General features: G+C 25.2%; 3 protein-coding genes and 1 long non-coding RNA gene across 6 annotated transcripts; 3 read left to right on the top strand and 1 right to left on the bottom strand.

The window, feature by feature from the left end:
* Nucleotides 1–899: 899 nt before the first annotated feature.
* Nucleotides 900–5,401, bottom strand: LOC126904418 (40S ribosomal protein SA). The gene is made up of 7 exons (XM_050683442.1): nucleotides 5,264–5,401; nucleotides 4,548–4,684; nucleotides 4,274–4,479; nucleotides 2,943–3,101; nucleotides 2,058–2,186; nucleotides 1,106–1,318; nucleotides 900–1,034 (listed from the first exon to the last, which is right to left on the bottom strand). Exons 2-7 carry the CDS (start codon nucleotides 4,678–4,680, stop codon nucleotides 951–953), a joined length of 924 nt encoding a protein of 307 aa, XP_050539399.1. The 5' UTR covers nucleotides 4,681–4,684; nucleotides 5,264–5,401; the 3' UTR covers nucleotides 900–950.
* Nucleotides 5,402–8,895: 3,494 nt separating this feature from the next.
* On the top strand, nucleotides 8,896–9,285 carry LOC126904456 (uncharacterized). The gene is made up of 2 exons (XR_007703752.1): nucleotides 8,896–9,082; nucleotides 9,182–9,285. It is a non-coding gene; the product is annotated as an uncharacterized LOC126904456 (long non-coding RNA).
* A 4,782-nt stretch (nucleotides 9,286–14,067) lies between these two features.
* LOC126904454 (uncharacterized) lies at nucleotides 14,068–15,456 on the top strand. 3 transcript variants are annotated; one of them, XM_050683500.1, is made up of 3 exons: nucleotides 14,068–14,209; nucleotides 14,266–14,568; nucleotides 15,161–15,456. In XM_050683500.1, the coding sequence occupies exons 1-3, from the start codon at nucleotides 14,137–14,139 to the stop codon at nucleotides 15,220–15,222; spliced, it is 438 nt and encodes a 145-aa protein (XP_050539457.1). In that variant the 5' UTR covers nucleotides 14,068–14,136; the 3' UTR covers nucleotides 15,223–15,456. The 3 variants fall into 3 exon arrangements, 2 of the variants coding, with proteins under 2 accessions (XP_050539457.1, XP_050539456.1); XR_007703751.1 differs by lacking the exon at nucleotides 14,266–14,568; XM_050683499.1 differs by lacking the exon at nucleotides 15,161–15,456 and having other exon boundaries at nucleotides 14,266–14,680.
* A 4,404-nt stretch (nucleotides 15,457–19,860) lies between these two features.
* LOC126904516 (uncharacterized) lies at nucleotides 19,861–26,948 on the top strand. The gene is made up of 13 exons (XM_050683601.1): nucleotides 19,861–20,037; nucleotides 20,287–20,428; nucleotides 20,631–20,815; nucleotides 20,877–21,080; nucleotides 22,035–22,232; nucleotides 22,315–22,529; nucleotides 22,610–22,864; nucleotides 22,955–23,114; nucleotides 23,187–23,357; nucleotides 23,438–23,550; nucleotides 23,960–24,127; nucleotides 26,329–26,421; nucleotides 26,479–26,948. Exons 2-13 carry the CDS (start codon nucleotides 20,328–20,330, stop codon nucleotides 26,584–26,586), a joined length of 1,971 nt encoding a protein of 656 aa, XP_050539558.1. The 5' UTR covers nucleotides 19,861–20,037; nucleotides 20,287–20,327; the 3' UTR covers nucleotides 26,587–26,948.
* The last annotated feature ends 658 nt before the right edge of the window (nucleotides 26,949–27,606 follow it).

The raw sequence follows: 27,606 nt of genomic DNA, 5'->3' as shown, positions 1-27,606 counted from the left end.
CAGTTTTTAGTAAAAAAAATTGAAAAAATTTCGAAAATTAGCGATTTTTAAATTTGTAATTTTTTTGGAGGTTTCCCACATTTACGGGGAACGAGGGAAATTTTTTCAATTTTGAAGGGTAATGTCTTCGACTAGATACGATTTGTGATCTTTTGACGTATCGTTGAAAGAAATCCGTTCGGTGAGAGCTGAGAAAAAGTGGTAACAGTCACAAAAAAAAAACACATAGTAAAACCAATACCTTCTCAGTTTCGCATCGAAGCTAAAAACAATTTTTAAAAAGTTTTCATTAAAACTTGTTAGAAATTTTAATAAGGGCAATACCTAATTTATTCAAATATGAATAAATTAGGTACTTAAATTATTTAAAAAACATACAAATATATCTTAAGCAAAACTCATCCATAAGAATCTATCATAATTAATAAACATTATAAAAATATTATAACTTAGAAATAAACATTCTATGAATTTTTTTGTTTAAATATAAATTTGTTAAGAGAATCCCGGTTTTTCTAATATAATACATGGGATGCCTTAGATTGGTTTCTGTTGCCCATTATAAATATATTAAATTTTGTATGATAGTAATAAGAAGAATTGTTTAGACACGAAACCACTTATCCTTGAAGTACTAAATAATTTTATATACAATATTATTTTCTAAATGACTAAACTTTCATACCCATACATATTTTTAAAAATGTCAATAATAATTGACTATTTATCTATCAGAATGTATGGAACTAAATCCAAAATTTTTTATTATTATAATGCTTTCATCCTGTTTAGGATAAAGTAATGTATAGGTGTAGTCAATACTAACCTACTATTGGTTATTTTAGTACTAACTCTGAAATTTATAAGCTTGATAATTATCATATTCATAAAATAAAAGATGTTATTTCAAAAAGAATTTATTTATTAAATCTTTTTTAATAAAAAAATTATTACATATTTGACCAATTTGGTGCTGAACCACCACCCCAATTGGAACCGGCTGCACCAGCTGGTGCAGTGTTCCATTCTTCTGTCTAAAAAATTAAAATTTATTATTATTAAAACTTCTATTATTACTTTATAAAAAATTAAGTTATATACTAACCGTCCAATCTAAAGTTGCAGCAGGTGCTGCTGGAGTGGCAACTAACTGTACACCACTTCCATCTTCAGCCCAATTTGGAGCAGCAGTAGCTGCTGTTGCTTCATTCCAATCAGCAGCTGTGCCAGCTAAAGCATAATCATCAACACCGACAATTGGTTTAACGGTTGATGCAGCAGGCAAAGCTTCTTTGGCAGCAGCTTCTTCTTTCTCCACCTTGAAATAAATTTAAAGAAATTAAATTTCGAAAAAGTTTGATATATCTTATAATTTCTATTACATTTAGAAAGAAAAATCGGTAACATAATTTAGCTTTACATTTTTTCTTTTTAATCAAAAGTTAAAGGTACCATGTTGGGGGAATTAACATACATTTAGTTTTTTTATTTCATTGCTAACAGGAAAACTAATCATTCTAAAAAATTAAGTAAATACAAGACAGTGACATTTTTATATAAAAAACTTAATATTTATACGAAAAACCTCATTTTCTTATAAATTAATTTTGTTAATATAATAATAATTCTAATGTATTGTAGTTATGAAATCCATGTAACTTAATTCATGTGTCAATATATATATATTTTTTTTCATTTTTGTTTCTTCGTATTATATGTTAAAATATACATAGTTATGAATGTGTTAAAGTTTTCATGGATATATCCTCAAGCACTTCAAGCAATATACATAGTTTCTTCATTATGTTTATATTACTAAGAAGTAAAATTAAATAGTAAAATCGTTGAACACTCCAAATAAATTTAAAAAATTTTTTTTAAAAAATATTATAAAATGTTTAATTATTTTCTAAGATCACACCATTTATTTTATTTTCATATTATCAAAATTAAGATTAATACTCTTCCGTAAGACTAAATGAATAGTTACTCAATAATAATAGAATGTAAAATATAATTATACCTCATAAACAAAATATTTAAATAACTGTACTTACATCTTCTGGATCTCTGTAGAAGAACAAGTCTACAACAATGTCCCATTTACCATCACGTGGAATTGTACCTCGAAGCCGAAGAACTTCACGAGCCAAGAACCACCACATTAATCCAATTGAATGAGGAGACTGTAATATTTAAAATAATTTTATATTTTATTAAAAACATTTTAAGAGACATATAAATATTATATTGATTGTGGTTAATTAAAATTTTATGACATATTTAGCTATTTTTTGTTTTAAAATAGACATATTCTAAAATAAATAACAAAAAATTAGAAAATCAAGTTATTAGTAACTTAGTAAAGTTATTAGCATTAAATAGAGTAAATATCTGAATGCATTAACAAAAAAGTAACTTGTTACACACAAATCAATGTAAATTTTCTATAACTATATAATGTAACAAAGAAATATTCCTCATTCTAGGAAATTTAACTTTAGAGCTTACCAAAGCTATAACTTTAATTAAAATAAAATGTTCAAATTTGTTTGTATAATAAATAAGAATTGAAAATAATAAGTTATTAATTAACTAGAAATAGAAGAACAACACAAATCTGTCATATAATTTAAAAATAATTATTTTTAACTTTTCTAGTAAATCACTGATGATAATCATATGGTCCTATTTCTAATAGTAAAATAAAAAAATATTTATTGTTTCATATTTACAATACAAGATATATTTAACAGTAACCCCATTAAGGGTTCAAAAAAAAGGTTTCCTGTATTTTCTGATCTATCTAAATACATTAATGGATTAATGATATATTTAAAATGACTTATGATTAATCATAACTACAATAGATTTTTCCTAATCAATCAAAATAGTAACACACATAATATTTATAGATAAATAATAAAATAATCAAACATTACTTTATTGTTGCATGGAATAGCAATATCAACATATCTTAATGGAGTGTCAGCATTACATAAGGCAATTACAGGGATGTTGACATAAGAAGCTTCAGTAATTGGTTGATGGTCAGTAGCTGGATCAGTAACAACCAATAATCGAGGTTCACGAAAAGCAGCCTAAAAAAGTAAATTTTTTCACTATAAAAACATATCATACATTTTTTATTTATTAACAGATATAAATATTTAAAATTCTCTAGCCATAAAACTTAACTACACCCAAAACAATTTCAATCTGAAGAAGGGTATTTGGACTGAAGGTATGCAAAAATTTAGAAGATATTAAAATAATAGGAAATCAAAAGTTATCAACAGATTCAAACAAGTTTTAGTAGGATACACCATTTCAAAGACTGTATTAATTAAGTACTATTTCAAGTCTGTTGTAACATTGATATAAACTTAATATACTACATATCATTACTCTAATTACAACATAAATCAGCAAATTTTCAGTTTATATTTGATAAGGTATTAAAATAAACAGAATCACCATGTACATACTTTTTTTAAGACAACTATATTATACATAAATTGGTAATCTTACAAATTTAAAAAAAAAAGATAGCTGTTGTCATATTTTATATATCATATTTCTTTAATAGTTCTCCTGTAAGATTGTACTTTAAGAGATATGTTGTTACTATTATGTAGCAATATACATTTTTTTTTACTCAAAACATTGTCTTGAATGCATGTAAAACTCCACTTATAAACTTTATAAGCAACAATGTGGCACTGATCAAATACTAACTTCTACTCAGTATATATAATAAATATTGCCATCCCAAATTTTACTATATATTTTTTAATTAAAGTGATCATATGTACTTAGTCTATCAGTTAGTTTCAGATTGACTGGGACGTACAAAACAAATCATTTCAAACGATAAATTTAGCATGGTAACATTAACATTAAAAACTATGATCATAGTAGTATAAGATCATTCAATAATCTTCAGTTAAGCTAGGACATACTACCAATGACCATTTCAAATATCTATAAAACAATAGCAAAATAATTGGCCTTAGTTTAAATAATTTAGATCATCAGTACATTGTCATTCAATAAATATCAGATTGACTGGGACGTACTAGTAAAATCATTTCAAAAAGCCTAGAATATAAACCAACATACATTTTTAGAATATAATTAATTTAATTAATGTTAAATATGAAGTTTGATCATGAGTACAATATCTGTCATTAAATGTCAGATTGACTGGGACGTACAAGTATAATCATATCAAACAATTAGCTAATAAATATATAGTTAAAGAAAAAATTACTTGAATTTGATTAGTAAAAGCTCCTGGAGTAAAACGACCAGCAATGGGTGTTGCTCCAGTATATGCTGCAAACTTCAAAACTGCTCTCTGTCCATAAGGCCTAGAGGAAATAACGAAAATTTCAGATGGATGTTCAACTGCAACAATTGCTCTTGCAGCCAACAATAATTTTTCCCAGGTCTTATTTAAGTTGAAAATGTTTAAGCCTTGAGCAGTTAATACAAAAATTAATAACAATGAAAGACTTAACTACTACAATAGAGTGGATAAATACCTCTGCTATTCCTTTTGTAAACATACTGTTCCATTTGGAAGTTAACATTGTCAGAACCCAAATGGGTGGTAGCTGCTAACATCTTGGTAACATCATCTTCTTTCAGCCCTAACACATCTAATCCTCCAGACATTTTTCTTTAAAAAAATTATGTATTAAAAAACATAAATGTATCATAAAACTTTTTAAGAACTTATAAGATTATAAGTATAAATAATAAGGAATAATAACAATTTGACTTTATAATTAATATAATTCTATAATTTCTCAAATTACTACATATTTATTTCTTATGGACCTATAAATTCTGCGAAATATTAAACTTTGAAAACATATTTAGTCAATAAATACTATATATATTTGTTAAATAAATTTGAAAAAAAATTGATGGAATCACCACCATAAGACGTATCAATATAACATAACCTAAAAATATTTTGTGCCTCTGAAAAACATGCATCACTATTTTTGTATTTATTTTTACATTTAGTATACGGATTTTATTTGTAATAAAATATAAATTTGAAATATTAGACGCGTTAATTTTAAATTAAAAAAATGATTTATAAAAATACTTGTGATTAAATTAAATTTTATACACATAATTGCCTAGATAGATTGTGAAATATTGCAATAAAAGTTACGTTTTTTAATCAATACAAAAATGAAAATATAAATATTATATAATTTAATGTATAATAAGTTTTATAACTTACATTTAAACCAAAGATCCGTTCAATATTTTAATTAATAACAATATAAAATCCAATTAGTAGGTTTAAGAAAAGCAATAACGAGAAAGAAACATTTTCCAGTGTCTGAGCGCCGCGTGAAAAGGCGGAGCGTATACATTCCTGATAACAGTGTTACAAACAAAATATTTATTTAATAAAATGTAAAGATGGCATAAATGAATTGTTCAATAGGTTACACTGATTAATAATCAGGGGACTCTGATATTGTTGCATTAAATTACCTTAAAAATTGCTTTTTCAATAGAAAAATTAGTATCCTCAAAAAAAATTTTTCTAAAAAACGATGCTTAAGAAATATAGATCATATAATTCGGTAGAGAATGTGTCAAGTCTTGATGCACAGGTTTGATTTTAAACCAAAACCTAATTGATTTCGAGCTGTACAGATTCCTTGTCTCCCAAATTCAAAAGTTTAATTACTTGGTGAAAAAATGTCAAACATAATAAAAAAAAATTTAATTATAAATAAGAATAAGAGAAATATGAGGATACTATAAAAGATTTAAGGGTAACAAAGTTCCAGGATATGTACATTTTTTTCAAGCAATCCGAATTGATTAACAACTTAAAATCATTTAATCGTGAAATTTAAGGGGACAGCTATTTTTACATGGACATCTACAAGATGACATTTGCAACGAACTCGTAATGTTTGCATAAAATTGATGATATTGATGTATCTGTAAATATTCTAAATAAAACACCAATCGATGAAAGCTTTAAAATATTTATACCTTGTTAATGTTCTTCGATATCCCGGAACTTCAATCTAATGTTAAATCCAATACCACGTTTTAAAATCTCGCCGTGTAAAACATAAAATAACGCCTTCATATAGCAAGTATCCCCTGATTTTCGAAATCACAACGCACCGGTAAATGATACAAAATGTTAGCTGATAAAAAAATAAAATCTTTATTTGAAATTGACAAGTTAACATTTCATAAGCTAAATGTAGTTGTTATTCTATTTTCGAGAAGTGTATATAAGGACATTGAACTTTTCCAGATTTAATTTAGTTTAATGTATGTATATAGCGTATATATCATAAATTCAAATTTACGAAAGAATAAATTCTATAAAATAGAATGTAAAAGTAGTTTACTTACTTACATTACTATGCAATGTTATATGCGACATATTATTATAAGTTTTTGGCATATTATATGTCAAAACTTATTGTACATTTATTTTGTATAGATTGTTTTTGTTAATGAAAAAATCCTAATGTAAGAAATGAAATGAAAAACAAATAATATTTTATCCAATGAACCGTTCTTCTGTTATTGTTATATAATTTAATAGTTAAGGTTGATTCTATCAGTGGTGGATGCTGGTGGTGAGCATGAGATTTTAAATATAATACCGCTAGTCATAGGTATAAAGAATTTTCCTATTTAATTTAATAAAATAAAATCAATACACATATTATTATTTTGAAGGTCGTGGTAGAAAATAGAAATGAAAATAATAATAATAGCGATTATAATATTATAGCAACCGATAACAACGAGCGTACACGCAGTTAATTCTAAAAATAAATTACCCTTAAAGCACAGACTATATGAAAACAGATAGTTCACTTAGCCGAGAACAATAGAAAAAAAATCAAGCTATCTGATTGGGCAGAAGACAAAGCAGTAGAGACTGTTGTACAATTTCATATTATTGTGCAAATATTTTACAATAATATTGTACAATTCCTCTATCAGTTACAAAAATTATCAATGATATTGGAATTAATGACACTATTGCATTTTAAATACTTGAACGATAATAACGATTATAACTGTTCGCATACTTATTTTGTTTAAATAACATTTAGTCTTAATAAAAATGTTTTTTTTTTTAATATTGTCTGACATTATGAATATTGTGTTTAATTTGTATAAAAGTTGACATTTTGTGTAGTTTATTATTTCATAAATTTTTTGTCAACGTTTAGTTAGTTTTACCTATAATATATGAAGCTGTAATTTTTGGTTAAACTGTTAATAGTATTATATTTTTTATAAAATTTGAATTATTTTAGATATAATGAATAATAATATAAATTATATAATAAATTTTATATTTTTATTATTATTATTATTGTTAGCCATTTTTGGCCAAATTGTAGCCATTTTCACCGTGAAGACAAAATAAAGTCCGAAATTTTTTTTCCCCAAAATAAAGTATATTACATTAGCTTTAATTTAATATATATATAAAAGCGTCAGTATTTCCGGAACACTTTCAAAAGTTAAGTTGAAAAAGTTATAGCATTATAAAGTTAAATATAATATAAAAAATAAAATCGAGAATTTTCACACGAAAATAGTATTCGATAGCCATTTTCTCCGTGAAGACAAGTCCAGAGGTCAAATTTTTTTTTTCATAATAAAGGACATTACATTAGCTTTAATTTAATATATATATAAAAGCGTCAGTATTTCCGGAACACTTTCAAAAGTTAAGTTGAAAAAGTTAATTTTTTGTGAAAAAGTTGTCATTTTGAATTCCCCACTGTGGGCTGATAAAGGGTTAAATTTATAAAAAAAATATACCAAATAATAGGTAAAGACATCAAATATCTATATAAAATTTTCATTTTTGAAAAAGTTATGGTAGTGTTAAGAAAAAAATGTCAAAAATTACTGATTTTTAAAATTGTAATTATTTTGGAGATATCTCCCACTTATGAGGAATGAAGGAAAATTCTTCAATTTTTGAGGATAATGTCTTCGACTAGATACGATTTGTGATCTTTTGACGTATCATTGAAAGAAATCGGTTCGGTGAGAGCTGAAAAAAACAAGGTAACAGACACACAAAAAATAAATAAATTAAAGAAACACACATCATAGTAAAATTAATACCTTCTCAGCTTTGCATTGAAGATAATAAATACTGACCACTAAATATTGTAGGTACTGCATCATGACCAGCCGATTTTTTGTAGTCTTTTTCAAAAACATTTTATCGTCAAAATGATCCGCGCAAACTACTAGATTATTTTTTTTTGGATAAAGTCTCTGCCAAATGATTAGTTTGACAATTATTCATCCATAGTTTCAAACGATCATTTTCTTTAGGATAAGAAAAAAAGCTTTTATCCTTGAAGGAATATGTACTTGGACAAAACTTTACTGAGCATCGCATACTGGTGAGGTAGTGAGATATTTTGAAAGAAAGCACCAAATATAACACGAAATAAGATACATGTGATCATTGACAACATTAACAATAATAATTGTTACTGCTCAAGTCAAGTCAAATTTAAGTAGTTAATAATTTACATTATAAAAACTGATAATTATTTAATTTTCATGACTAATTTAGGGATTTTGAGTCATAAATAAGGGATTATGGGTTTAATACCTTAATTTAATGATGTATTCAAATAATTTATGTCAATAATTATGTTTATATACGGAATTTCATAATATTTATGCTACAGCAGATTTAATAATGAAATAAATTAAAAGAATTTTTGCGCTCATACATATGGTTGCACTGATTTCACTTCTCCAATCAAAAAACCGTTTTGTTATCGGGCCAAGTGAACTATCTGTTTTCATATAGTCTGTGGTTTTATTGTAAGGACTAACGGTGGCGGCGAAACGGCGGCGGCGAATCGGTGGCGGCGAAATGTCCTAGACCCTAAGGACGACGCTGCCAGTCGTCCAAAACCTGTACATAAGTTCGCAGCTGAATACAACTCACACGCACACGATTACAACACCTCACTAATAGTTTACGTTTCAGGATATTGCTCGGACGACGCTGCACACAAAAAATGTATTATAACTATTTTACTATTTAAAAATTTGGATTTTTAATAAAATTTTAGAATTAAGAATATGCAAATAATTTTCTTCTTGTAATAAATTTTTGTAGAGGGAGCGATCGTCCCGTCGTCCAAGCCACGAGCCGCCACTGGATTCTATAATGTATTATTTATATAACTTATTTATTTATGAATATTAAGTGCAAAGTAAATATTATTGGATAGTTTAATCTTTTACAAAATGTTTGTATTTGTAAGATTCTGTTTCATTTTTGCAAGTAAAAAAATTTCATCATTTAATTTCAAAAACTATAAATATTCTTTTGACCAGTTATTAATCATATTTATTATTAATACTGTAGAAAACGTTTTTACCTTATAACAATAAGTAGTTTTATACCTTATTTTATTTTTGTATGCAGTAGAGGAATACCTTTGCATAATTTGAACAAAAATTTAAGAGGTCCATTATCATTTCTCCCCTTTTTCTAAAAAAAAAAATGCATCGATATTTTTAGATACGGTGCATACAACAAGATGATGCTTTTCTAAATCAAATTTTTACGATGTTTTCAAATGTGCAATTAGACTTTTTCTATCACTTCTAAATTTTAATATTATTACTTATTATTAAAAAATAAGTATTTACATATAAAAAAATAATTAAGAACAAAAAAAACTTGTTTTAAATTAAAACTGATTTTAATTATTAATATGTTAAACATAAAGAAAATGACACATTTAATCTATTTTTTTAATCTTTTACAGTTGATTTTTGTGAAAGTTTATAATAAAAAAAAGTAATAATTTATTACCATAACTTTTAGGTCAATTTACAAGTTTGAAATTGACATCATTAAATAGGAAATTTTATGAAAAATAAAAAAATTGTATCGTTAAGATTAATATGCAGTTAGGAAATTTTATAATTACTATTTATAGGAAATTTATCAGCAAAGCTCAATATTTGTTTACATTTTTATCGTAATACATAACTTAAATAGAAATAATAGTAATCATTTCATAGTAACTTTAGGTGTTTAAAAATATTCTACAATTAAAATATTCAGAACTTAAATTTTAATGATTTACTTTAACTAAAAGAACCAATCAAAACAATGTTGTTAAAAAGATTTACTCAATTGAGCATATTATAAAATTTGATTATAATTGCAAAAATCCATTGTTAATTCAGGAGAAACTAACAATCATTTTTTTTTTAAATGATTTATATAGCAACATGTTATTAAAAAGTTTGGAATATTATAGTCTAGTAGTAGCACACACAAATACAGTAAAAAAATAATTAAATTACAAAGTAAAATAATTTAGTTTTGTTGTTGAAACCTATTGTACAAACTTGGTTCGTCAATAAATACTTTGAAAACATTAGAAATGAATGATTTTGATTGTCTGTATGGAGAACATGGGATAAGTAACTGTTTAATTGATAAATTAGAATTTTTTTTCAATTTTTGAGGATAACATCTTTAACAAGATACGAATTGCAATCATTTGACGTATCGTTGAAAAAAGTAGGTCAAGTTAAAGCAGAGAAATGAAATGATAGTCACAAAAATATACCTTCTCAGCTTTGCATCGAAGCTAAAGCTTAAAATATAGTAAAATAATTTTAATATGAATAAGAAATTTCTTCTTGAAATTTGATAAAAATCAAATGAGTTAAAAATTTATTCTAACTTAAAAATAATTAAGAAAAAAATTCCTTGCCATACAAGGGTTGGAACCTTGTACCTCAAGCGCGTAAGAATATTTATCTGGCTGAGTTGTGGCATTTAAACTTCTTAAGAGTTTATTATGTCGTTTTGTTCACTTTTTCCATACAATATATTATAACTTTTACATAAACACATTGAAATTAAAAGAAAATATGCTACCCTTATAAATATTGAATGGTTTTTGAGTATACATCATTTTATATCTTTACATATATACTTGTAATTTCCAACATATAACTTTTCCATTCTTAGAGAGACGTTTTGAGCATTGATTCAAGAGCCGATTAATAAATTAACAATGTGTCTGGTATACCAGCGAAATTAATTTAATTACCACCTTCTAGGTTCTTCCTTTTAAATATCATTGGTACCTCTTCAACTTCATGGTTAGTAAACTTACTTAATATAATATTTTAAATATGGATATCTAAATAAAAATAGTAAAAATTATAATTATGTCTAAGAGTTAATTTAAAGGTTATGTTTTATTGTAACAGAAGTCTCTTCTGTTACAGTAAATGGACATAAATTAATGGGAATATTTATCCCGAGCAGCAAAAGTATGCCTCTGTTTACAGTACTGACTTATATCATTGCGCCATTTATAAAAACATTTGAAAAATAAAAAAAAAACCCTATTTGATATTCTCATATAAATAAAAGAATATTTAATAACGGAACTGAGATCATATATTGATAGAACTTCAGTTTTGCATGTAATAAACTTCAGTTTGTCTATTGAATATGGTCAGTAGCATATAGTAACATATTATAAACTATATTTTACGTACTCGATATTAAAAATATTTTACTTACCCATTTCAGTTATTACAGATGTGTCAATGTCTCTGGCGACGTCTAGTATTTCACTAAATAGATTCTAGTTAGGAATTTTTGAGCCAAATTCCTTTCGCGTCTTTCCACATTCCTGCTTTTCAGGTCTAGGCTATTTAATGATGAGTAGCCTCGGCCTGCCTCCCTCTTCCAATTGGCTTCCACGGGGTAGAAGATGTCTCATCCAAGGCGGTTTGAGTAACTATGAGGTACTCGGATCGTTGGGACGTCTTTCTGAGAATGTCCTTAAATGAAAAAAAAAACCATTTGTCTTGGGTCAGCTTTTTGAAAATTGGTATTATCCTAAATCCGTTAAGTAAATCAAATATTAATTTTTGATAGGCCTATTTTTTATCTTGCAGAGGCCAGAATTGAATTACCGACCCCTAGTTACTAGAATAATATACCAAAACGCCTACTCTACGACACTCCCTATCTACACTACCCAACAATTACACATATTTATGTCCAACAGAATAATTTTATTTTTTGTACATTTTAAACAATTTAAAACTTACCCCAACGTTAACACGTCTTTAACTTTTAAATATTTTTGTACTAACAAATGACTTTTAAACAGCTGTTTTTTTAATTATAAATATGCCTAGTGATATATAGTGAAAATAAATATTTACTTTGCATAGTTTCACCATAATTATTTGAACGCGTATAACTCACGATGCATTTTGTAATGGTTTTTTTCGTAATTTCCTCATTAACTAACTCACAAATAATTATTTTTTAGTATTATTTATTTATTTCTGTAAATTTTTATTCGACATTTTGAGACCAATTTCAGTATGGATATTTTAAAGGTAATATGACAAGACAAAATAATGAGTTATATTATACACTTACAAATTGAGGCACACAGTATCATTACGTCTTTAGTGTTTCGATTATTAATGAAATATAATAAAAACACAGATTTTATGTTGACGAAATATGACAGATTATTTATTTTATATACACTTAATGTATTTACATGGGGTTGGCCTGGTTTGAGGGTAAGAACGTATGTTTCGGCGTACGGGTCTCGAGTTCGATCCCCAGGGTGCCATCGAGATTTTTTTTGTGATTTTCTCATTGATGGTGTTTGGTCTCTGGTGCAAGCTGTCCATAATACTCGTCCCGTCCATCATTGACCTAGTCAAGAACCATCTTTGACTCTCGAACATGTAAAAGAGGGTCCACCGGGCTTTGTAGCATGTTAAATTTGTATCATGATACATATAATGCACTGTGTTATTACTACTATAACTGTTAAATGTTACTTATTAACTGTGGTGTTATCGCGCCACTATATACTATATCATGTATCAAACATTCTAAAAATTTCATTTTAGAATGTTTGATTGGGGCAAAAAGGACATTTTCCTAAACATTTACATGGTGACATAATTGTAACTAGCAATTATATCACATAAAATCATGTATTTTAAAATCTCCATGTACTGAGAGGGGAGTTATGTAGTAATTGTGAAATTATCTAGAACCTTCGTGCGTATATGCATTTTGTATTGCTTATCCATTACAAGGATTTTAGCTTATTTCATACACTACAACACTACGTAACAGTATCAATTGATATTGTTTTAGTAGTACCATTGGTTTTAAGATCAAACGTCTTGAGTGTTCTTTTTAACGCTTTAAGTTTTTTGTATATATATGTTAGCTTTGGTCTTTTAGCATCGATTCTTTGATATACACGGGTACAGGTTTCAAAGTCTCTTGGTATGTAGGTGCGTTTTGATAAGGATGTATTGTAGTATACTATTTTTGAAAATTCCTGTTTAGCTATTAGTAATTTTTCTTATGATAACCTTATGACTTTGGCTGATACTGGAGCTCCGGTTGTTTGTACGAAATGGACAGTCATGCTTTGCGTTAATGTTGATGAGTTGGATTAATGACTTAAGTATATTTTTTAATCTGTCTGAATTGGTCTGAGTAGGATGCTTTTTCTTTTTCCTCGCCTTTATTCCGACTAAGTCTTAGGATGGGGGAAAGGAGAGGATAGAATCAATGTATGTATGTGTGTAATAGCGGGTTGATGAGAACGAGTACAAATCGTGTGTCGATGGTGTAAATGTACACTGGCCAAAAGGCCCCGTATGTTGTGAATGTTCGTTCATCGAGGTCACCCCCTTTAGTGTTTCAAAATATAATGAAAACACTGATTTTATGTTAAAGAAAAATGACAGAATATTTATTTTAAATACGCTTAAAATATTTACATATAATACATGTATGACACACTATGTGACATACGTGTTAACACAGTTAGAACTGTTAAATGTTAACTACGGTATTGTCACATTCTTATATATTATATAATGGACATTTTAATATTTCATTTTAGTATATTCTAGAATATCTATACGTCGAGTTATTCATATTAATTTACATTTGTGTAATTAAAAGTAAATAAATCATTCAAGTTAGCCGTGCTAATAAATAGACTGAGCGATTCATCCAGTAAAACGAACTCTATGTCCACTGGCATTAAAAAAACCAACACGTTGACAGAAGTCGACAAAATTAGATTAAAGAATCAAAATACAGGTAAATATTTTTTTTAATGATTTTCTAATAAATGCTTATAGGTAAAATTATACCAGCTACTGAAACTTGGACAAACTTAAATATAAAATTTGCTGAAACTCCTGAAATAATCGTAAACACACAAACGACGTCTACTGTTAATGCACCAAACAATTTCACCAAAACATTCAATGAAGAATTCGATCTAAAATATGAGGAAATACAACAGCGTCATCGCAATAGAAAAATTTGTAACGCTGACGTTGTATTGTCTGTATTAGCAGACGCTTTTAGTGAGAAACTTCAAATGATACGGACCATTCGTAAAACTGACTCCTCCAAGGCAACTGAAGAAGAATCTAAAAAAAATTCGATCTTGGGTAATGATAAAAATAACGAGTCTTTGCCTATAAGTCAGTTAGAGGCTTTAATAGATCAAATCGCTATGAAATTAGTGTAATTATAAATAATAATAGTGTATTATAAATCCCATTCATTCGTCCCTAAGTCAGATGTTAAAAACATTAAAAATTCGGTTACTTCAAAGTCTTCTTTGCCTTATGGTACAGCGAAAGTCGATCTTCCATTGAATAAAGCGAAATTCGTTTCTATGGTCCCTGTTAAAATCCCAGGTAGTAAAGTTTTTATTGATCAGTCAGAACATAGAGGTCATTTATCAGCTGGCGTTTACAATATGGACACCTCTATGGCACCATCAAATGAAAACAACATAAACAAGAAAATTGTGTCTAGGATACCCATAAGGATCGATGTTTCAAAAGATAAAAAAATTAGTAATAATTCAATTATTTTTTTGATGTTTTTCACGAATAAATAATATTAAATAATACTTGAATTTTTAGGGAAAAGTTCACTTAAGATTTTAGATTTATCCTTGAACACTGACAATACATCCAATAGGTACGAAGTTCAAAGTCATATATTAAAAAACTATACTTCTTTATATTCCAGAGTTAAACATATCAATGCCGAACCCTATACCAAAAATTGTATTAAAAGGAACATTAAAATAACCACATATTATCAAAATTAATGACAAAGAAGGATAACTTTAATAATTACTGTTATTAAAATATCATGGAACTACTGCCTGAAACTCTTGAATAAACTTGTTTCTGTATGAAAAAAAAAAAATTGCTACAATATTAAACACTAGTCTTAAAAATTTTATTTCATTGTTAGTCAAGAACATCACACTAAGATTTATGTACATTAGTTGATATTTTGACAATTTTTTGTTTGTATATGGCCATAGTAGATGATCATAATGTAGTAAAGACTTAATAAATATTTATTTATACATATTAACCAATTATTAGACCATTCATGCATTACATAACTAATAATTGAAATGGTGACATAAAAAAGATATTTAGTTAAAAAAAAAATAATAATTTTTTTGTTTTTTTATGGACAGCCTAGAGTACATACATATCCTTAAAGTCTCTGGCCAAAATCTATTTCAATAAAAAATAGTTAAAAACAATAGGACGCTTATTATAAGTTCACGCAATTTAGATAGATGGTTTTTCATTCTACTATAAAATTTTAATTTAAAACAGTACTTTTCCCATAATAGTGACTAAACTATTCTAAATTTAATTATTTAAATATATTTCAATGTAATAGCAGAAGCTGTAAAAACAGTTATAGAAATTAATGTTAAATGAAGAAGAGGTAGAGGAAGACTAAAAAATAGATGGGACGGATGTCACTGAATTCGATTTGAGGATGGCTGATGTGGTTATGCGATAAGAGATTTCCAATGAGATTGAAAGGTAAGTTCCATAAAACTGTAGTGATATCAGTTACAATGTATGGTTCAGAGTATTAGGCGGTTGACAAGTGAATAGAGCAGAGAAAAGGTATAGCAGAGATGAGAATGCTTTGATGCATAAATAAATCAATTTTATTTATATAATATTTATGAAAATCGGTGTACTCCCCTTGTCAGGTATTTTAAAATAAAATAAAATACAAAACCTAGAATTTGAACACAAAATAGCATATTTTTGAATACGGTAGTCATTTTCACCACGAAGACAAATCCAGAGGTCAATTTTTTTTTTCAAATTAAAGTACATTACATAAGTTTTAATTTAATATATACAGAGTGGCCCACCACTCACTGACAATTTAAATAACTTTTGATCCAGTTAATATTTTTAGCTGATTTTTTTTTAAACATTAGTTAGACGTTAGGTCTATAGCAATATCTCAATAATTAATTTTTTTACATTTTATTAAAAATATTAATTATCTTTAAATTTTAAATAAAATGTAAAAAAAAAATCTAAGATAGCTATTTTGTAGAGTAGAATTTAAGAAAAATTTTAGTAAAAAAATATCTTATTAATATTCAGTAGTAAATATTCTGTAGCGTTTTGAAGTTTGTAAAAATTTGAATTTTCATGTACTATTTTACGGTTATAAACATTGAAATACGTATTGAGAAAAGGACAGAAGAAAACGCTATCTTTTCATGATTACTGTGTATACATATGATGATAGTGTGTATACATTACAAACTTGGCATTAATACCATGATAAGAAATTAGATAAGGCAATTATTACTTATCACTCTCATTCAAAAGTATATTGAAAAGATAGCGTTTTCTTCTGTCCTTTTCTCAATACGTATTTCAATGTTTAATACAGTAAAATAGTACATGAAAATTCAAATTTTCACAAACTTCAAAACGCTACAGAATATTTACTACTGAATATTAATAAGATATTTTTTTACTAAAATTTTTCTTAAATTCTACTCTACAAAATAGCTATCTTAGATATTTTTTTTTTACATTTTATTTAAAATTTAAAAATAAATAATATTTTTAATAAAATGTAAAAAAATTAATTATTGAGATATAGCTATAGACCTAACGTATAACTATTATTTAAAAAAAAAATCAACTAAAAATATTAACTGGATCAAAAGTTATTTAAGTTGTCAGTGAGTGGTGGGCCACTCTGTATATAAAAGTGTCAGTATTTCTAGGACACTTTCAAAAATTAAATTGAAAATGTTTTATTTTCAATACGCATGTTTAAAGTTTTGACCCCCATTGTATAAAGGGGTATGATCCGATTTCAAAAAAAAGTGTGTCAGATTAAAGAGGTATATGAAAATTATTTATAAAAAAATAAAATACATTACATAAGCTTTAATTTAAGGTATATATAAAAGTGTCAGTCTTTCCGGCTTATTTTCAAAAGTTAAATTAAAAAAGTTAATTTTTTGTGAAAAAGTTGCCATTTTGATACCCTTCCTGTGGACTGATAAGAGGTCAAATATTCGTAAAAATATATCAAATGATAGGTAAATACCTAAGGTATCTATAAAAAAAAAAGTTATAATCATTTGGTCATTTTAAAAATTTTTGACAGTTTTAAGTAAAAAAAATTGAAAAAATGTTGAAAATTAGCGATTTTTAAATTTGTAATTTTTTGGATGATTTCCCCCGTTTACGGGGAACGAGGGAATTTTTTCAATTTTTGAGGGTAATGTCTTCGACTAGATACGATTTGTGATTTTTTGACTTATTGTTCATCAAAATCGGTCCAGCGAGAACTGAGATTCACAGACACAAAAGGAAAAATAAAAAAAAACACATCATAATAAAATTAATACCTTCTCAGCTTCGTATCGTAGCTCAAAATCTAAATCTCACTTTAAATTATTAATCTGCTCATTGAGTGAAACTTTAAGAAAATGTCTCGTTTTTTTCAGTAAATATATCGTTTAATGTAACATTCGACTAATCTATATCTAGTAGTGGACTAAGGTAGGGCTCATCCAAAGCAATTATTATATGAACTACTTACGAGGATTATAGACTATTCAAGTTCGTGCGGATTTATATTTAATTATGATTTTTAGAGTATATTAACCTACCAACAACAAAAGTTCTAGTGCGATCACTGTTTATTCACTTGTTGCTTGAAATAGTGATCCAATTATGTGTGTAGAGCACGCGCAGTATCTAAACGCCATATTTAGCTTTCATCTCCTAATAGATAATTTTTATTTATATTGATAAAAGAAAATAATTTTAATTGGATTTCACAAAGGAGAAATTAAATATATAAAATTTAACTGAAAAAAAAATCGTTATAATGAATTTTGTATAATAATGAAACCCTGCGAAAAGTGTTACATAATCACTGAAACAATTTTTGATCATTCAAAAAAAATAAAAAAGCCTTGTATAAAAAATTAAAAAAATATATTTTGCTAGACAAAATAAAAAGGTCATTGAGGTTATAAAATTCCTAAATATAGCCCTGCTTTTTACTCTCTTACTTCTAAACTAATATAACAGTACCAATTCATTATAATATACGTTATCGTAAAATTACAGTGACTTAATTTTAGTCGGACAATTTAATCATTAAAACGTAAAATAATATACTAATTTTAACAACAATTTAGTTAACAACTTTTTTGTTCACATTATTTACATTTTTATGTTAGATTTAATAATTTTTTTAATTATCTAATGCTATTCTCATTTTCTTAGTTTTTATAAATTTATAAATACTTTATAAATATGGTTTTAAGAGTATTTATATATATTTTCTTAAACCTACAAAAATATCCTGCCAAATACTTATTTGGTAATTTAAATAGTAACACGTCCTCAATATCTTTAGAAAATTTTAATCTCAATTTTTAAAAAACGTCAGTCTTAAGTCTCCAACTCATAGTTATACAATACACAAAATCAATAGAACTATTATATTTCGATGCATTTTAATTCCGATCATATAAAACTTTAGTAGCATTCATCAAAAACTAGAAGCGTCATTTCATATTTTACAAGAATAGGAAAAACTTTTAATTATCTATATTTTCAAAAAGCCGCTTACAGTTTATTTCTTAACAACTCAAATCTATTACAATTAATTTAAAAATTACCACGACATACCCTGAATTAGGGTTTTCATACAAAATAATAGAATCAATAAAATTTCTCAACCGATTTTTTTTAGAAACAAAACTAAAAATTTTATGAGTTTTGAAATTAAAAATTCGATATTTTTAGTTTTTGTCGATTTAAAACATTTTACATATTTGTTGTGTTGATCACTTCTTTTGAACAGATATTTAATGATCTATTTGCATTTGTGTACTTGGCATTGACAATAGGTTAGTTTATTATTGTTTACAAATGTATTGTGTTAAGTCGCCCGCACCACTTTCCAAGTTTTAAAGATTCCAGAAGTTCCTAAAATAGTTACATCAATGTACCTTAAATTGCAAAATTAAAAAAAAATGTCTGAAGTAATTAATAGATTAGTACATAAAATACGTATTGTTGACTAATCTATTATAAAAGAAATATCATGTTTTTCATTAATAAATTCAGAAAAGAAAATTCCTTACCAACTTCATTCTCAAAAAGAGTATTTAATTTTAAGATCGAGTTCATAAACAATATTAATTATAAAATATATTATGTAAGCCACAATTCTGATTGAGTCAAATTGTGATAGTTATGATACATTATAATTTAATAATTATTGTATTAGTTTTTATTTTCTACGATTGTGATGGAAATTAAAATTAAAGTATAAATATACAATGGATTTTGACGTTCGAAGTACAAGTGTATACGGACCCGTGACCCTTTTTTTCTTTATCTAACTGAAATTTATGAAATCAAATTTTGTGTTAAATTTATTTAAAATCTAGTTTATTTAATTTTTTTTATTTGTTATACTTGAAATATTAAAATAATGTATTAATCTTAATGAAATAGAGAGAATAATTTATTTCTAATTTATTTTTCAAATGGATTTTTATCTAAATTTTTAGTGGTCAGGTACGTAACATAGTAAACTTAGATTTAAGGAATCCCCTGCAGGGTTAAATATAATGTTATGTTCACAAAACATTGTTTACATTCATTAGTTTATCAAAATAACTTCCTTAAAGATATCAATTTTTAATTACTTATTTAAAACTGAGTGAATCGTTGTTTTGCAATATTATAAACAATCTTATTTACGAATTAATATTATAGTATTTTATTAATATAACTTATGAACTATTTTAATTTAATTTAATTTAGAGTATACAGTCGTTATTTCACATGTTAAAGCTACATACTACATGACTGAAGATCTTAAATTCAATATAAGGCCATCTAAAGGCCCTAATAGAAGTCCTCAAGAAATAGCTGAGTTCTATAAGAATTTTGATGGATGGCAAGAGTAAATATTTATAATTTATACTATATTTAAAACTATTGTTTTTTCACCCATAAGTTTTCTAGATAATAAAAATGTAATACATCTATGGGAAATAATATTCATATTTTTATTTACTGATTAAAGCAATTTTTTAATAGATATTTAGATTTTCATGTTATAACTTATAATACTTGATAAGTATATGCATAACTTTTTTTTATAGAATACTTCCTAAGACGGATAATACTTATTCTCCTGGTTCTAAATACTATAAATATGAAATATCTCCAGGCATACCTTTCATTCCTAATATGTCCAGAAGGCCTATCAACAAATATGATAAGTCTACTATAAAAACTGATTTGCAAGGAGACCAGACTGATTATTTTAATTCATCTAGTCACATTAGTAAATTCATTTAAAATTATTAAAATTTAATTTGTAATACTAAAATTAAATATTATTATAGAAAGAAATCTTTTTTCTATAAATATCTCAAGACACACAGTAAATAAAAATTATTCAAGTTTTTCAAATCATAGAGAAATATCAACAACTGTTCACAGTACTAAATTGAAATTTATGAGTCTGATCTCAAAAACTTTTAACACCTTCATTCAATCATTGATTTCAATTTTAACAACTGTGTCTACATTAATTAAGTCCGGAATGGGTAAGATTTCTTTAAATTTTTGTGTAAAATTTAGATGTTTTTATAATAGAAAATTATATTCTATGAAATGTATTAATTATTTAATAATATAAATATTAATGCTGAAAATTTAATTGATAATGTTACTTCTACATTATAGTAGTAACATAGTTGTGGTATAATATTTCATGTTTATACCATAAATTCCTTGCCTTTTTAAAAAACTTTAAAAAAAAAATTGGTTTAAATAGCTTAACTATATAAGGTTGGGTTTACTAATAACTAAACAATTTTTCTTTTTAATGTTTTCAGGTGTAACTTTTCAAACTTAAAGGGCACTAAATTTATTTTTTATTTTTATTTTAATATTAATTTGCTTAATTAAAAATTAATCACTTTTGAATCTATGTTTTTTTAGAGATTTTATATTTTAAGATATAAATGAGGTAGGATCTAAATTTTTTATGTACTATTTTATTAGGGCTTGATTAGTCAAAATTATTTTTTTAGTTTTTACATTATGATAGTTAAAATGGTAGCAATATTATTGTGTTACACGTTTTAAATAATTAAAAAGTTTTTAATAGTTATAACAATAAACGGTTTCAAGCCTTTTTGATTATGTATAATCTTACATTAAAATGTATATATATATTTTTTTTTAATAGGGCTGATTGTTAAATTTTTTATCTTTTATTCTTATTTTGATAACTAAATAAGTAAGAATTGGGTATTTGTTTTTAATTTACTAATGTATACATATAGGTTTATGTCCAAAAGATGCCATAATTATATTGTTATATTGGTAAAAGATTTAATATTGTTCTTTTATTAAAAAACTCAGTATGATTAAATATTTGCTTGTAAAAATAATTTGTATTTAAGCATTTTAACCAAAATTTAACAACTGTAGTTTAAAAATTAAGTGTAGGGAATGCAATTGACCAATGTTTTAAATTTTGTGATTTATTTTAGAGCATAGTTCAAATTTAACACTTATGAGCATACGTAAAGTGACCAATTGGGTTCACCTGGCTACAATTAGCATGGTACATTATGATCTGATTATTATTACAAATTTAAGAAAGTTATTTGGTCACTGCTTTGAAATCAACAAACCTAACAATTTTTTAAAGCCTATAATCCTTTCATCATTAATATTGGGATTGATTGGTATAAAACACTATTTATTAAATTTTAAATTAAAGTATATGTCATAAATAAATTGTATTATAAATATTATTTTTACTTTTAGCTGGAGTACTTCACCTCTATTCACCTATGGATGTAAATATTTGGGATAAATCGATGACAGAATTCATATTATCTCCATTTTTAACAATATTTAATTTAGTAAAATCAATTTGTCTTATATTATCATCTACAATGTATTTTGTTCTTGAATTATTTACTGTTGGTTTAGCTTCATCAATGGTAGCAATAAAGATTTTTGGGCAAACATTTTTTAATGTAATATTGTTTCATAAAATATTTTGTTTTAATTAATTTAATAATTTATTTTATAAAATATATGTTCTTATTATTTTTAGATTTTTAATAATATAAACACTGTTGTTGATTCGGCAACTAAGTTTAATTCTGTAAAACAAAATCATGATTACTTAACATTTGACTACAATATTTTGGCAAGACAAATATTAGCCACTGAAGAATTCCAACGTTTAATTATTAACCAACTTAATATCACTAAAATTGATTTAATTAGAATTTATGATCAAGAATTTCAAGAAACTATTAAAAATCAAATAAATGAAATGAATTCAGAAAATTTAAAATGGATTAATGTATTATAATATTATTATATTAATAATAAAAATAATATTATTAATATTACATTTAAAAAAATTAGTAAATATTATATTTTTAAATTATAGGATCAACTTAATCGGCAAAAAAATATTTTAAAAGATATGTATGACAAAACGTCAGAACAAAATAAACTTGATATAAAGAATTTAGAAATTAAAATGTCTGATTTACAAAAAATTGTTGCAGATGTTATAAATAATTTTGAAGAACACAAAGCTGCATCTAGTAATTTTAATTTAAACTTTCTGATTAATTAAATAATATTTTGAAACGTCATTAATGTTTAATTTTATTTAGTGCCTTCACCAGTCAATATTGAGTCTTCACTTAATTCAACATGTACTAGAGAAAATTGGTTTTCAATTACTAATTACATTGAGAAATATGTTAATATGACTATGAAATCAACTTTAAATATTTATGATGCTGATAAAACTGGTAGAGCTGATTTTGCACTTGAATCTGCTGGTATTTATTTTTAAAAATATTTATGATGAATATGTAAATTAAATGTAATTAAGATATATATTTACAAATGAAATAATTAGGAGCTGTTGTTCTTGGTACTCGCTGTACAGTAACTAAATCATCAACAGCAGCTTTAACAATGTTTGGAATACCATTATGGTATATATCAAATGGTCCTAGATTAGCAATTCAGGTATATTAATAAAATTGTATTAATGTTTTAGTTAGATATATTTTAGTTTTTACTAAGTTAAAGCAATTAAGCTTATTTATTCGATAGAAACAGTACATAATTGTACATAATGTTAATTTTCTCAGTAAATTTTTAGTTGAGAGATTATGAAATATATTTTGTTGGCCATTGTTTTATGAAGTTAATCATATTAATTATTATATATATATATATATCATATAAAAAATTATTATTATGTTATTAAATGTATAAAATAAAATTGGTACTCTGATTGCTCGTCTATGGAAAGAAATACTATTATACTTTATTTGAAAACGAAATAGCCTTAATTTCATAAAGCTAAATCAAAATGAATAATTGTAATTTCAATTATAAAATTTCTTATATAATTTAAGTTTTATTGTTATAGCCTGGTGTTTATCCTGGACAATGTTGGGCATTTGTTGGTGCAAAAGGATTTTTAGTATTAAAATTATCCAATACAATTTTTATTAATGGTTTTACAATAGAACATTTACCCAAATCACTTTCAGAAGATGGTAGTATCAAATCAGCACCAAAAGATTTTAGTGTGTGGGTTAGTATATTAAAATCAATATAAATAAAACAAAATTATTTTTATTTTTTGAGATTATGTTGGTAATTTGATCATCTTTTATCAATTTGATAATATGATATGATTATATTTAACATAAACATAGTGATAAATTAAAAGTAATAAATTTAAAATTTATAAATTTTTAAAAAATTTTACTTAAAACTGCCATAACTTTTTCAATAATGATTAATTAATTAAAAAAAAAAAAATAATTAATTTAATTAATTAATTAATTTTTTTAAAATATCAATATAGTAAATTTTTGCACGTTTCTTACAAAATAATTAATGGGAGCAAAAGTATAAGTACTGATTGGATTACAAGTAATTTTTTTAAATTCTTTTTTTTGTGTCTGTTACCACTTTTTTTCAGCTCATACCGAACCAATTTCTTTCAATGATACATCAAAAGATCACAAATTGTATCTAGTTGAAGACATTACCCTCAAAAATTGAAAAAAAACACTCATAATAAAATTAATACCTTCTCAGCTTCGCATTGAAGCTAAAATTTAAATAATACTAATATTCTGATTGGTTTTTTTTAGTTCAATATTTTTCTCTATTTATCAAAAAAAATTTTTTATGTTCATTCCTTAAACCCTATAAAGATGTAAACTTAAATTTTTTAAACAGCAACACACATAATTAACTAGCTTATTTATTAGATAATGATCTAATTAAGAGAATAACTAGACAATAACAACTTTTGAATTACTATTCTAATTTATTACTATAACCAAAAAAATTACAAATTTAAAAATCGCTAATTTTTGAAATTTTTGAAAAATTATTCTTAAAACTGCCATAACTTTTTCAATAATGATTATATCAATATAATTTAATAATAATAATATAATTTTTTTTATAGATTTATAATGTCTTAACTATCATTTGATATATTTTTTTTTATAAATTCGACCCTTTACCTGCCCACAGGGGGATTAAAAATGACAACTTTTTCAACTTAACTTTTTAAAGTGTTCCGGAAATACTGACACTTTTTTATATACTTAAAATTAAAGTTTATGTAATATACTTTATTATGGAAAAGAAAAAATTTCAGACTTTATTTTGTCTTCACTGTGAAAATAGTTTCCGAATGCTATTTTTGTGTGAAAATTCTCGATTTTATATTTTACATTTTTAACTTTATAATGCTATAACTTATTGAAAAGTGTATGGATCAATACAATTTTTTTATGAGAAATAATATTTATATCCCTCTTTCATTCAACATACTTTATTTTTAAATAACACCATTTCCCTTTATATATTTATATATTACACTTATAAATCATAAAACTTGTAATCAGGATATAAATAAAGAAATAGGAGATTATGTAGCTTTTGAAGTGATCCATGAATTTTTTAAAATTAAACATTATCTACAGATTTGCATAGAAGCGTTTTTTATGATAGTGATTTTAATCACTGTCAGATATCATTATACTTGACCCAACTATGTCACATCCCCACTATGCCGTGACCCTACTGTGCTGAGTTTTTTTTTTATTAATTAAATGTACCTATCCATGCTAAATACCCATTCTATGTATTAAAATACTTGTAATTCAATAAGTACTTGTTCTAAATTGTTATTGACCCATTAATTATTTTTCAAAAAAAGTGTTAAAATGGGCTATTGTAGAATTTTGAAAAAATCAAAATTAATTTTTTAAAAAAATTTTAAATAAATATAGATATATATTTATATTATTATCACGTTGATTAAAAATTCATAAGTTATTTAAAAAAAATTATAACAAAAAGTTAATTGTATCAGAAGTTATATGAATTGTCAGGTAGATTTGTTCCATTCTGTATTTGATTTTTATTTATATATGTTATATTTATTACACGCTTCTCATTTATGTAACTTGATTTTTTGTCCACATGGTATGTGTATTTGCCTAAATATTAAATCAATTAACCTGTAGTTACATAAGTATAATATTTTACACTTTTAATTGGAGGATCAATTGAACCTTGGAGTACTATTTAGTTATAATGTTGATTATTTAGTTAAATTAATTCTTAGATGGTTATAAATTGAGGCCTTCATCTATGTCAAGTAGTAAATTTTATATTTCCTTAATTTGTATAAAAAAAAAAATGTGTATTTATATAGTTTTTAAACATTGTGTTTGAAATTACTAATTTTTTTTTTTTTATTGATAGGGGTTACAAAATGAATTAGACTCTAATGGAACTTTATTAGGAAGAAATCAGTTTCGTGTAGAAGGGCCTAGTTTACAGTATTTTAAAGCCTTAGTAAGCATGCCTTTATATTTTTATTTTAAAATAAGTCTAATATGTTTTTTTTTTTAGCCAAAAAAAGATCCTTTTTCTATTGTAGAATTAAGAATTGAATCAAATCATGGCCATGATGAATACACTTGTCTTTATCGTATAAGAGTTCATGGAGTATTGGCTTAATGGTACTTAATTGAATCCTCATGTTTTCTTATAAGTATACTACTGAGAGCTTATAATTACTTAAATTGTTACCAATTAGCCTATCCATTATAATATGTATAAATTTAATCAGTCCAAAGATCGGTATATTTATTTAAATTTTTATACTATTTTATAAAATGTCTAATAATTTGTTTTTGTTTAATAAATTTTGTAATTTGTGTATAATTATATGTTTAGAATTATTTGCATAATGTTTTTTTATACAATTTAATTAGTTTTGTTTTAAATGTTCTATTACTATTAATATGTTTACAAATAAATTATATTTGCTTTACTATTTATCTTAGTTAATTTTTGAAAATTAGATTTAGCATTAAATTTTTTAAATATACTAATAATGTTATTTGCAATGTTCACTATGTTTTGTATTTTATTCACTACTTTTAGATCAAACTCAACATGTTTACTCTTGACTTAAACAATTGCATTTGTTTTTATTGTATTTTAAATAAATTATTTTTGTAATACTATTTTGAAAATGTATTATTTTTTTAATAATCCTTGATCAAGTCTCCTTTCTTGCCTTTATCACAGCAATTTGAGGTTGGCTATCTGCATCCTAAACTGCCACTTGATTTGATTGCTCATTTCATCTAGCAATAGCAGTCCTCATATCACATCCAATTGCATCTAACTACCTCTTTTTCTATTTTCCACTGTTTTAACTGTTCTTACAGCTTTCAATTTTTCTTTTCTTATTACTTTACTATCTAAGCCTATTTTTCTCATCTTATTTACGATCGACGCTCCTCTATGCTTCCTCTTAAATATTCATCCATATCATATCTTCTCTAGTCATTAAACTTATCTATCAAAGTATTCTCATCTCTGCTACACACATTCTGTTCTATTTTTTCGGTAACCGCCAAACATTCTAAATCATAAAACATAGTTGGTTTCACTACAGTCTTACAGAACTTACCTTTTAGCCTTATATGTACAAAACACCACTTGATTCAATCGCACTTAATCCTGTCT

Source organism: Daktulosphaira vitifoliae, unplaced genomic scaffold, assembly GCF_025091365.1.
Source record: "Daktulosphaira vitifoliae isolate Bord-2020 unplaced genomic scaffold, ASM2509136v1 Scaffold_4, whole genome shotgun sequence".
NCBI classification, from domain to species: Eukaryota; Metazoa; Arthropoda; class Insecta; order Hemiptera; family Phylloxeridae; genus Daktulosphaira; species Daktulosphaira vitifoliae.
Note: the sequence above shows the minus strand (reverse complement) of the source record. Positions and strands in the feature narration are given on the sequence as shown.